The sequence below is a fragment of the Lampris incognitus genome, chromosome 20, assembly GCF_029633865.1.
Source record: "Lampris incognitus isolate fLamInc1 chromosome 20, fLamInc1.hap2, whole genome shotgun sequence".
NCBI lineage: Eukaryota > Metazoa > Chordata > Actinopteri > Lampriformes > Lampridae > Lampris > Lampris incognitus.
Window position 1 is genome coordinate 5,136,866 of NC_079230.1, and position 12,275 is coordinate 5,149,140.

Sequence of the window (12,275 nt, forward strand, 5' to 3'; positions counted from 1 at the left end):
GACAAACAAAACAAAACGCTCAAGTTTTACTGAATTCCGTCAACTCGCACCCCTCATAAGGCTAACCAGAGACGTCTTTGGTTGCAAGCAATCAGAAGAAGCGATTGGAGTGAGGAACTAATTAAAAATGTCAGCATTTGCAGTGATCACTTCATAACAGGTAAGTTAATGTTAGGCCTCAGCTAACAGGCTAATCAGCCATAACGTTACATCGCTTGTTTTAACTTAGAACAACAAACATTAAATAATGTAATATTGAGTCTTATGCATATATAACTAACTATGTTTGCAAGCAACAGAGTAATTATGTTCAAGTTTGAGTTGAACTAGCTTAGAAGCTAGCGTACCTTGGTTCAATTTTGCTAAAGTTGTGTTGCTAGTAACTGTTAACGTAGTAATGGTAGGCCAATGACCTGTTCTGGTGTGTTAATGTTACTGTACGTCACTGGAATACACTTTACTTGTACAGGAGAGGCATCTGAGGACTTCGACAGTCCTGACTTTGTCCCGTCTGTCTTCTCCTACTCAACCCAGTCCAACAAAGGCGATGCAAAACATGAGAGGTAAACATGGTCACTTCCTTGTGATTTGTTGTTCACTGTGCTCACCCAGCATGACTTGACATAGCATGACTCGAAGTGCAGAGAGGAAATGGTGAGTAATTTAATGTAGCTATATTTTTGTCAGGATTATCTGTTAGGCCAGATAGTTTCTGTTATGTCTATATTATCTCATGAAGCCATTTGAGGCGTGCTATGTGATTTCAACTGACTTGAATTGAGGATGTGATAAAGCTGTGGTCAATTGAGTAAATTAACTGTTTTGTACTAACTGCTTGCTCTCTTCTGTGTGTATTAGATATGAGAGAAAAAAAAAGAAGGGATGAAACCCCCCCCACAGACCAGACGGCCAGACAATGGACATCAGTCCACAGAAGTTATTGATGAGGCTGCATCGGAATCCACACATGCTTCCCTCTCCCCAAATGATTGCGGAATGCAGCCTGGTGCTGGTCTTTGCACTGGTAAGAACCTCTAACATCTTAACTATTGTACAGTAGGACAGTCACTACCAGGATTAATCAGGTTGTCCTGTGTATATATTTGTTGTGAAAAAGTATTTGGCCATGATTCTGTTTGGCACAGTCGGAATGATCACCCAGAGTATAGCCGTTTCCCAGATATGAAAAGTAGGACTGACATTTCTATTTATCTTAATATCTAATCTCCTTTTCAGAAGCCACGGTCCCGAAGGCTCTCCATGACGACCTCAAACAGAAGTACAGCCAACTCTCTACTGAGTGTGACAACCTGCGTGTGGACATCAACAAACTCAAAGCCGAGAATGAACAACAAAAAGCAACACTCAGGAACACACAGTTTTCCTTTAGCTCTACCAAATGCAAAGCAGCACAGGTTGTTTTTCACAGGTCTGACCAGCGTCATTTTTGAGTGGTTGCTCCAAACAGTTAAAGACAGTGTAGAGGTTGTGCGTGGCTCTCTGACCCTGGAGGACTATCTATTGGCTATCCTGATGAAACTCCGATTAGGGCTCAGCAACAAGGATATTGCATTCAGATTTAATGTTACCGAATGTGACATCTCTAAAATTATGAGAAGTCGGCTCCTTGTTATGTCTCAGGTTTTGAAACCTTTCATCAAGTGGCCAAGCAAGCATGCAATATTAAAGAAATGCCAAAATGTTTTAAAGCTAAAAATTTTCATTAACAGACCCATGAATCTAACCTCCAGAACCCAAACATATTCGAATTATAAGAGCCACAACACAGTTAACTATTTGGTTGGCATGTCACCTGCAGGAGCCATTACTTTTCTGTCCGCAGGTTGGGGTGGGCGTGTTTCTGATAAACAACTTACAGCTGAGTCTGGATTTTATGACCTTCTAGAAGTAAATGATGAGATACTAGCAGATCGTGGTTTCACCATCAGAGATGAGCTTGCCGTATGCGGGGCCACCCTTAGAATACCTCATTTTACCAAAGGTAAAAAGCAGCTCTCTGCTCGAGAAGTGAAACATAAAGGCGTTTGTCTAACGTGAAAATACACATTGAAAGAGTAATAGGTAGATGGAAGAATTTCAAAATTCTGACAACTGTTATTCCACTTACACAGGTAGACCTTTTTTGATAAAGGATCCATGAAATTATAATCTACATTTTCCGGTATGTAGAGTCAAAGATAAATTTCAAGGTTCATGGTTTTTATTAGTCATACGTTTATGTGCAAGTACAGCAGCAGTGACATGAGGTAATTTTTTTTTTTAACAAGATGCACACTTATTGTAAAACAATGTTATTATTGAGATTAACTGTGAAGCCAGATTGGCTGGCTTCTCCTCTCTTTTGGATGCGAGGAGCCACTTGTTTGTCCCTGAGGTACAAGACTTCTCGGTCTTTCCATATCTGACCCACAGCTCAACTTTGAGCATACGTGCAGCAGCATGCCTGCAGCATGACCCCGAGCTGCAAGAAAATAGCATAGAGATTCATTCCTAGCAATCTAATGTATTACACGCGTTGGTTTATATGGTGTCCAGGCTAGATACGCCCCCCCAGGCACAGCTGTATAACTGCAGCAAATGAGCAGTGACATGTTGTTTACTACATTAACGACAGTGACTGAAGAGGTTAATTAGCAATGGAAAGCTAAGAGTATTTTGTAGATTAACTTAAGTTACATACCCAGCCATGCAGGTGCAGTTCGCGGTCAGAATACAGTTGTTTCTCTTGTTCACCATAACCCAGACCTTGTACAGCTCCATATTCTTGCCCAGTCTTTGGCTAGGCAGCGCCTCGGTCCTCAGAACTACAAAGTTTTCAACGTTGTCATCATGAAATAGTGTGTCCTGGACCTGACCGCTAGTAACATGGTTGTATGGGTCCAGAGACGTGCACGTTTCCAGGTTCTACCGGGAATAAAGACCTGGTGTGTCCATCAGGTATTCGTGAATATTTGGCCGGTAGAGGCTAGTCCCCATCGATGCAGAGAACGGTCAACTGAGCATGCGCAAGTACTCGTCGCCTCCGTTGTTTGGGTAGGGTTAGGGCGGGGTTAGGGTTAAAGTTAGCTAATCAGACGCGGAGCGGGGGTGGGTCTTCCTAGAATCCTAGCGCCTGGAGGCGTGGTACAGGCATTTCGCGCATGCTCAGTTGACCGTTCTCTACTCCATTTCCGTTCTCTGCATCGACGGGAACTAGCCTCCCCGGGGCAGTGCCCCGGGGTACACGGTTGTAATGGTCAAACTCCCATGCTTCCCTCAGCACTTCCATAAGGGTAAAGAGTTGGTCCATTGTTCCAGGATGGAATCCGCATTGTTCCTGCTGGATCCGAGGTTCGACAGTTGGTCGGCGCCTCCTTTCCAGCACCCTAGAGTAGACTTTGCCAGGAAGGCTGAGCAGTGTGATACCCCGATAATTGGAGCACACCCTCCGGTCCCCTTTTTTAAAATATGGGAACCACCATCCCAGTCTGCTACTCCACAGGTACTGTCCCCGACCTCCACGCAACACTGAACAGGCGTGTCAGGCAAGATGGCCCAACAATGTCAAGAGCCTTCAGCATCTCAGGGCGAATCTCATCCACACCCGGCACTTTACCACCGAGGAGCTTCTGAACTACCTCAGAGACCTCTGCCAGGGATATGGGTTGGGCTCCCCTCGAGTCTTCAGACTCTACTTCCTCCAATAAGGATGTGTTAGCCAGGTTCAGGAGCTCCTCAAAGTGTTCTTTCCACCGCCCAACAACATCCCCTGTCCGGGTCAGCAGTTCCCCTCCCCAGCTGAACACAGCCTGAGTCAAGCCCTGCTTACCCTTCCTGAGTCGCTGGATGGTTTGCCAGAACTTCCTTGAGGCCAACCAAAAGTCCTCCTCCATAGCCTCGCCAAACACCTCCCACACCTGAGTTTTTGCTTCCGCGACCACCGAAGCCGCTGCCCTTTTGGCCTCCCGGTACCTGTCTGCTGCTTCAGGAGACCCCTGGGCCAACCAAGCCCGTGATGCAAATGATGATTTTTCTAATATAGTACTCTAAAAGTTTTGAAATGTATGATATTGCAGTATTTTTCCATAGCACACACAAGACCATGATGTACTGCCTAGTTTGCTGCAATCTACTGTTTAAACAATAAATCATTGATTTCCACCCAGTTGTGTACACAAATGAACTGTTTAAATGTAAAGGTCAGATGGAATGAAGTGTTATATCGGCATATGGCTGTGACTTGTCATGGCATGTTTGTTTTTGCCATCATTGGTTGGCAATTGGTCCATACCCCCTCCAGTCAAACGGTACAAAGCGGCACAGATTAAATAAGTCAGTAGAACATTGAAAATTGGGACATTGAAAATTAGTGACGTTTTTTTCCATAACTTTTCCCAAATGTCTATCTGCCTTTTGAATCTGCAAAATCCATTCCAAAATGTGTATTTGGGGAGCTGAAAAAGACAATTGATAACAGCAAGCTCTTTTTCATATTTTAATACAGGAAATACAGGAAAAGATACCTGAAAAGGTATCTGAAAAATGTATTTCCAGGGCAGCACTGATGCTATAAATGGGAAAAGTGAAAAAATTTGAATGGAAAATATTAGGACTTTTTCAATTTATGATAACTTATGGATTCAAAAATGGATAATATTAAAGTTTGAATTGGGCCTGAAATTTTGGACCTGACTGTGGCTCGACAATATTCTATTCAAACCCGTCTACCAGCATCAGTAAACTTTGAAACAGAACTTGATTAAAGCCCAACATTTTCTTACAAATGGCATTTTCCCATTGGTGAAAAAAAGAAAAAGCTTCCGAATTAAATCTTGAATCAATATTGGCCAAGAACAGGAGTCATTCTATCATTTTAAACATTCTTTAGTCATGAAAACATTCTTAAAATGGTTTGGAAGAAAGGCCACATAGATTAAAATCAGAGTAATGAAAAATGTGTAAACTATTGACCATGATAATGGGTATGGAGGAAAACATCAGACAATTTTGAAGTGTGATTTCACCCTGTCTAAAAAGAAATACAAGTCTTACAAGCCTATAAAATAAATGGTGTGGCCTTAGGTTTGGAACAGGCCATATAATTTTAAATAAATAGGTCAACAGACAAAAAAACCATTAGTATCCAACAGCTCAAGGAGGAGACTGCCGTTTGTTTTTTATGTTTTGTTTTTGTTTTTTTGTTTTTTTGGCATGCATGAACAGAAAAGTGTGGGGGGGTTTGGGGGGGGGTCTTTTAAAACAACCTCTTGATTAGCATACATTCTGGTTGTTATTGAGTATGAAATACATCACTTAATATTCAAGTTGTTATTGCTCATAACTTCATTTAAAGCATCCAGTAATGCATTTTTTCTCTCACCTCCAGACCTCCAGCAGCTCTTAGTTTCTAAGGAGGAGGTTCGCTCTGTGAAGCAGGAGTGGAGCCCCAGTCTGGGCCAGGAGGAGCCAGAACTACCACACATTAAAGTGGAACAGGAGAAACTCTTGATCAGCCAAGAGGGAGAGCAGCTTCAAAAACAGGAGGAGGCTGATATCAGGTTTCCATTCCCTCCTGTCCCTGTAAAGAGTGAAAGTGATGAAGAGAAACCTCACTCCTCACAGCTTCATCAAAGCCAAACTGAGGAGGACAAACAGGTAGAGCCACCAGACAGCAATTCAACTGAACAGATGAAAACAGAACCTGATGGAGAGGACTCTGGACTGTCAGGACCAGCCAGTAACCTAGATCAGGATGGTGATTCCGAACCAACTAGTGATGGTGAGTCCATCCCTTCAGACTTTTGTGAAAGTAACACTGAAGACAGTGATGATGACTGGAACAAAACTAGAGAACCTTGGTCCGGTTTAGATGCAAATGATAACAATGAAACAATTCAACAGTTTAATTTCCTGTTAATTTGAAAAACCCTTTAGTTACTCGGTATGTGCCAAAAAGTTTTCTCAGAGAAATGCAGAGAAACATGAGAAAACATACAGGAGAGAAACTGTTCATGTGCTTAGTTTGTGGTAAAGGGTTTTCTCAAACAACAGATATACGGAGACACATGAAAATACATACAGGAGAGAAAAGCCGTTTAGTCCCCCACACACAACCTGAAATGATCCGCATATTTGATTTGGCAAAGATTTTACGCCGGATGCCCTTCCTGACGCAACCCTCACCATTTAGAGCACTACAGATGCGATGTTTGCTTTGAGAATGTTGATGGAGAAGTATAGAGGAGGCCAGAAGGAGGTACATTGTGTCTTTGTAGATTTAGAGAAAGCTTATGACAGGGTGCCGAGAGAGGAGGTGTGGTATTGTATGAGGAAGTCAGGAGTTGTAGAGAAGTATGTAGGAGTGGTGCAGGATATGTATGAGGGAAGTGTGACAATGGTGGGGTGTGTGGTTGGAATGACAGATGGGTTGAAGGTGGAGGTGGGATTACATCAAGGATCGGCTCTGAGCCCTTTCTTGTTTGCAATGGTGATGGACAGGTTGACGAACAAGATCAGGCAGGAGTCTTGGTGGACTATGATGTTGGGGATGACATTGTGATCTGTAGTGAGAGTAGGGTGCAGGTGGAGGAGAGCCTGGAGAGGTGGAGGTATGCACTGGAGAGAAGAGGAATGAAAGTCAGCAGGAGCAAGACGGAATACATATACATGAATGAGAGGGAGGACAGTGGAATGGTGAGGATGCAAGGAGTAGAAGTGATGAAGGCATACGAGTTTAAATACTTGGAGTCAACTGTCCAAAGTAACGGGGCGTGCAGGAGAGAGGTGGAGAAGAGAGTGCAGGCAGGGTGGAGTGGGTGGAGAAGAGTGTCAGGAGTGATGTGTGACAGAAGGGTACCAGCAAGAGTTAAAGGGAAGGTTTACAAGATGGTAGTGAGACCAGCTATGTTGTATGGTTTGGAGACAGTGGCACTGATGAAAAGACAGGAGGTGGAGCTGGAGGTGGCAGAGATGAAGATGATAAGATTTTCACTGGGAGTGATGAAGAAGGACAGGATTAGGAACGAGTATATTAGAGGGACAGCCCAGGTTGGACGGTTTGGAGACACAAAGCAAGAGAGGCAAGATTGAGATGGTTTGGACATGTGTGGAGGAGAGATGCTGGGTATATTGGGAGAAGGATGCTGAATATGGAGCTGCCAGGGAAGAGGAGAAGAGGAAGGCCAAAGAGGAGGTTTATGGATGTGGTGAGGGAGGACATGCAGGTGGCTGGTGTGACAGAGGAAGATGCAGAGGACAGGAAGAGATGGAAACGGATGATCCGCTGTGATGACCCCTAACGGAAGCAGGCGAAAGTAGTGGTAGTAGTAGACACAACTTTAAATGATCTAATCGTAGCATGTGAACGTTTTTTTTATTTATTTATTTTAACATGAGCCAAGTAATCGAATTTTATTCCATTCCATAACTTTTCCAAATGTGTATCTCCCTTTTGAATGTGCAAAATCCATTCCAAAGTAGGTGTTTGGGGATCTGAAAAAGACAATTGATAACAGCAAGCTCTTTTTCATATTTTAATACAGGAAATAGAGGAAAAGATACCTGAAAAGGTATCTGAAAAATGTATTTCCAGGGCAGCACTGATGCTATAAATGGCAAAAGTGTGAAAAAATTTGAATGGAAAATATCAGGACTTGTTCAATTCATGATAACCTATGGATGCAAAAATGGCCAATATTAAAGTCTGAATTGGGCCTGAAATTTTGGACCTGACCGTGGCTCGACAACTTTCTATTCAAACCCGACCACCAGCATCAATAAACTTTGAAACCGAACTTGATTACAGCCCAACATTTTCTTACAAATGGCATTTTCCCATTGATGAAAAAAAAAAGCTTCTGAATTAAATCTTAAATCAATATTGGCCAAGAACAGGAGTTATTCTGTCATTTTAAACATTCTTTAGTTATGAAAACATTCTTACAATGGCTTCTAACAAAGGCCACATGGATTAAAATCTGAGTAATGAAAAATTTGTAAACTATTGACCATGATAACGGGTATGGAGCAGGACATCGGACAATTTTATAGTGTGATTACACCCTCAGTCTAAAAGAAATACAAGTCTTACAGGCCTATGAAAAAAATGGTCTAGCCTTCAGCTTCAAACAGGCCGTATAATAAATCTGTCAACAGAAAAAAATTGTTATTGCTCAAAACTTCATTTAAAGCAACCACTAATGTATATTTTTCTCTCACCTCCAGACTTCCAACAGCTCTTAGTTCCTAAAGAGGAGGTTCACGCTGTGAAGCAGGAGTGGAGCCCCAGTCTGGGCCAGGAGGAGCCAGATCTCCCACACATTAAAGTGGAACAGGAGAAACTGTTGATCAGCCAAGAGGGAGAGCAGCTTCAAAAACAGGAGGAGGCTGATATCAGGTTTCCATTCCCTCCTGTCCCTGTAAAGAGTGGAAGTGATGAAGAGAAACCTCACTCCTCACAGCTTCATCAAAGCCAAACTGAGGAGGACAAACTGGTAGAGCCACCAGACAGCAATTCAACTCAAGAGATGAAAATAGAACCTGATGGAGAGGACTTTGGACTGTCAGGACCAGCCAGTAACCTAGATCAGGATGGTGATTTAGAACCAACTAGTAATGGTGAGTCCATCCCTTCAGATTATGGTGAAAGTGAGACTGAAGACAGTGATGGTAACTGGAACAAAATTAGACAACCTTGTACCAGTTTGGATGCACAAAATAACAGTGAAAAAAGTCAACAGAGATCTATTAGAAAAAAGGTTTCATTTGAAAAACGCTTAATTTGCTCAGTATGTGGCCAAACATTTCCTCAAAGAGAAATGCAGAGACACATGAGAACGCATACAGGAGAGAAACCCTTTAGTTGCTCAGTTTGTGGTAAAGGGTTTTCTGTAAAAGGAACGCTGCACACACACATGAGAACTCATACAGGAGAGAAACCCTTCACTTGTTCAGTTTGTGGTAAAGGGTTTTCTGTAAAAGGGAATATGCATACACACATGAGAACACATACAGGAGAGAAGCCATTTAGTTGCTCAGTCTGTGGTAAAACATTTTCTCAAAGAGGACATATCCAACTACACATGAGATCACATACAGGAGAGAAGCCATTTAGTTGCTCAGTCTGTGGTAAAAAATATTCTCAAAGAAGATATATCCAACTACACATGAGAGCACATACAGGAGAGACGCCATTTAGTTGCTCAGTCTGTGGTAAAGGGTTTTCTAAAAAAAGAGTGATGCGGTCACATATGACAACGCATACAGGAGAGAAACCTTTCACTTGCCCAGTTTGTGGTAAAGGGTTTTCGATAAATGGAAATATGCAGAAACACATGGGAACACATACAGGGGAGAAACCATTCATGTGCTCAGTCTGTGGTAAAGGATTTTCTAAAAAAAGCGTTCTTCAGAAACACATGAGAATACATACAGGAGAGAAACCTTTCACTTGTTCAGTCTGTGGTAAAGGGTTTTCTCTTAAGGGAAATATGCAGACACACATGAGAACACATGCAGGAGACAAGCCGTTCACTTGCTCAGTCTGTGGTAAAAAATTTTCTCAAAGAAGGTATATCCAACTACACATGAAACGACACACAGCAGAGAAACATCTTAGTTGCACAATCTGTGGCAAAGGGTTTTCCCTACATGTAAATATGCAAGAACACATAAGAACACATACAGGACAGAAACCATTCATGTGTTCAGTCTGTGGTAAGGGGTTTTCTCAAAGAGGATGTGTCCAAATACACATGAGAACACATACAGGAGAGAAACCTTTTAGTTGCACAGTGTGTGGTAAAGGTTTTTCTCAAAAGGGAAATGTGCAGAAACACATGATTACACATACAGGAGAGAAACCGTTCACTTGCTCAGTTTGTGGTAAACGGTTTAGTCAAAAAAACATGTGCAGACACACCTAAAAATACATGAGAGAAACCCCTGTGGTGTAGGTTGTCGGGAAAACAACTGTCAGACAAAACACATGACATATCAAAGGGTAGAAAATTCGATTACTTGGCTCATGTTAAAAAAAAAAAATCACACTCCATGATTAGATCATTTAAATTTGTGTACAGAGGACTAAACTAGTGGTCAAGTTGGAGCTCTAAAATGGATGTTGAAAGTCACATTATTGGAAAAGAATATTTTATAGTCAATTGAAAGAAGCCTGCCATGAATTTATTCAGTTTCAGATTCTGTACTGGACAAGACTTTTATGAGACATGAGTGAGAGTACAGTAATTGACTAGCCGCTGAAATTGTGATTAAGTCAATGTTATTTCTTGAAGTAAATTAAAGGCAATAAATTCTCCATCTGTATCTAAATTGCATTTTGTGTGGTGAAATCCATTTCCTGAAACACATGGCAAGCATTTCATGGGATGAACGGGGTTCTGCGGATCGGAGCAGGGGCCTACAAACAGCCTGTGGCCATTCTCACAAGCATGGATATCTTGAAAATATAGTTGATTGACATAATATGTAGGCTACCCTCTTTCTGTAATTGCTGTGCATTATTTGAATGTCTACTTGTACTGAATTTAAGTAAACCAAGCTAGAGATGTTAGCTAAGTTGGTTATCCAGCAGCCATTAGCTTTTGTGTGTCCAAAGCTATGTGTATGGCTTTTTGCTCCCAAGCATGAGCTAGCTGGCTAACTGGGTGGCTAAACTCATGTTGCCTTCGAGTCATGTTGGAGAAGTTGTCTTTATGAGATGAGTGCATCTGATGTCCCAACGGTGTCATAATTAAACTGGTTTAAAATCACAAATACATTCAATGCATAGGTATTCCGTCACCCACTCCACCCTGCCTGCACTCTCTTCTTCACCTCCCTCCTGCACTCCCCATTACTTCGGACAGTTGACTCCAAGTATTTAAACTCGTATGCCTTCATCACCTCTACTCCTTGCATCCTCACCATTTCGCTGTCCTCCCTCTCATTCATGCATAGGTATTCTGTCTTGCTCCTGCTGACTTTCATCCCTCTTCTCTCCAGTGCATACCTCCACCTCTCCAGGCTCTCCTCCACCTGCACCCTACTCTCGCTACAGATCACAATGTCATCCGCAAACATCATTGTCCACGGAGACTCCTGCCTGATCTTGTTCGTCAACCTGTCCATCACCACTGCAAACAGGAAAGGGCTCAGAGCCGATCCTTGATGTAATCCCACCTCCACCTTAAACCCATCTGTCACTCCAACCACACACCCCACCACTGCCACACTTCCCTCATACATATCCTCACACGTCAGTGCCACGCCTGATCTCGTCCGTCAACCTATCCATCACCGTTGCAAACGCTCTGATAATATTAATTAATTAATTTTTATATATTCTGAATCCGTTTTCTGCCTCTGCTGGTCTACATTTTATGAACTGTCTATAAAGAGCATTCTTTTTTTCAGACATTTTGCAGTCCCTTTGTAATCCATGGTCTATCCTCATAGTTTTGCTTCCTGATGTGTTTTATCTGGCGGTTTTTGTCGTATTGTGTTATAAATATACTGAGAAATGTATTATAGGCTTTGTCAAAGTCATTTTCCTCATACGTATACCTTTTTCCAATTTTGTTCTAATAATCATTTCTAAATGCACCCATGGCTTCCTCCATCCTCACTCTCCTGTATTTATTAATCATCTTGTCTTCCTTTGCCTTCACATAATCACAGCCATAGAGCACAAAACCCTGCAAGTGGTCACTTATATATTTCGTTAACAACCCGCTCACTATATTGTTGTCCATATTATTTGAGAATATGTTGTCTATTAGAGTGGCACAGTGTGATGTTATTCATGCTATACATTGCATTGATAAACTCGCCAGTCAATTTGTGCTTGTTGGGATTCGGCAAATCTATATTAACATCCCCACCACTAAACATAACCTTCTGATCTGACCAGGCAAACATTTCTTCCATGCATTCCCTGAATATTTCAACGCTGGATCCAGGTGCTCTGTACACACAACGAGCAATTACATTTTTCATTTTGTCCATGTAAATTTCAATGATGATGCATTCCATTACATCATCAATAGTTGTAGACGTGTTTTCTGCTACCTTATGATTGCGGTTTCTGTCTACATACTATATAGAGCCATACCACCTCCTTTCTTGTTCTTCCTATTCATGTAATTTAAGGCATATCCATCCATCTCAAAATCCACTTCTTTCTCGTCGTTGAGCCGGGTCTCAGATATCGCTATGATATTGAACAGTTTCTTGAATAGATTTAAATATTCTTTTATGTTTTGAAAGTTTGCATATAG

At 41.9% G+C, this 12,275-nt stretch overlaps 1 protein-coding gene across 1 annotated transcript; it reads left to right on the plus strand.

Moving 5' to 3' along the window:
* Window positions 1-996: 996 nt before the first annotated feature.
* On the plus strand, window positions 997-9,981 carry LOC130130959 (zinc finger protein 79-like). The gene is made up of 6 exons (XM_056300822.1): window positions 997-1,024; window positions 1,237-1,401; window positions 5,387-5,779; window positions 8,224-8,616; window positions 8,869-8,986; window positions 9,233-9,981. Exons 1-6 carry the CDS (start codon window positions 997-999, stop codon window positions 9,921-9,923), a joined length of 1,788 nt encoding a protein of 595 aa, XP_056156797.1. The 3' UTR covers window positions 9,924-9,981.
* The last annotated feature ends 2,294 nt before the right edge of the window (window positions 9,982-12,275 follow it).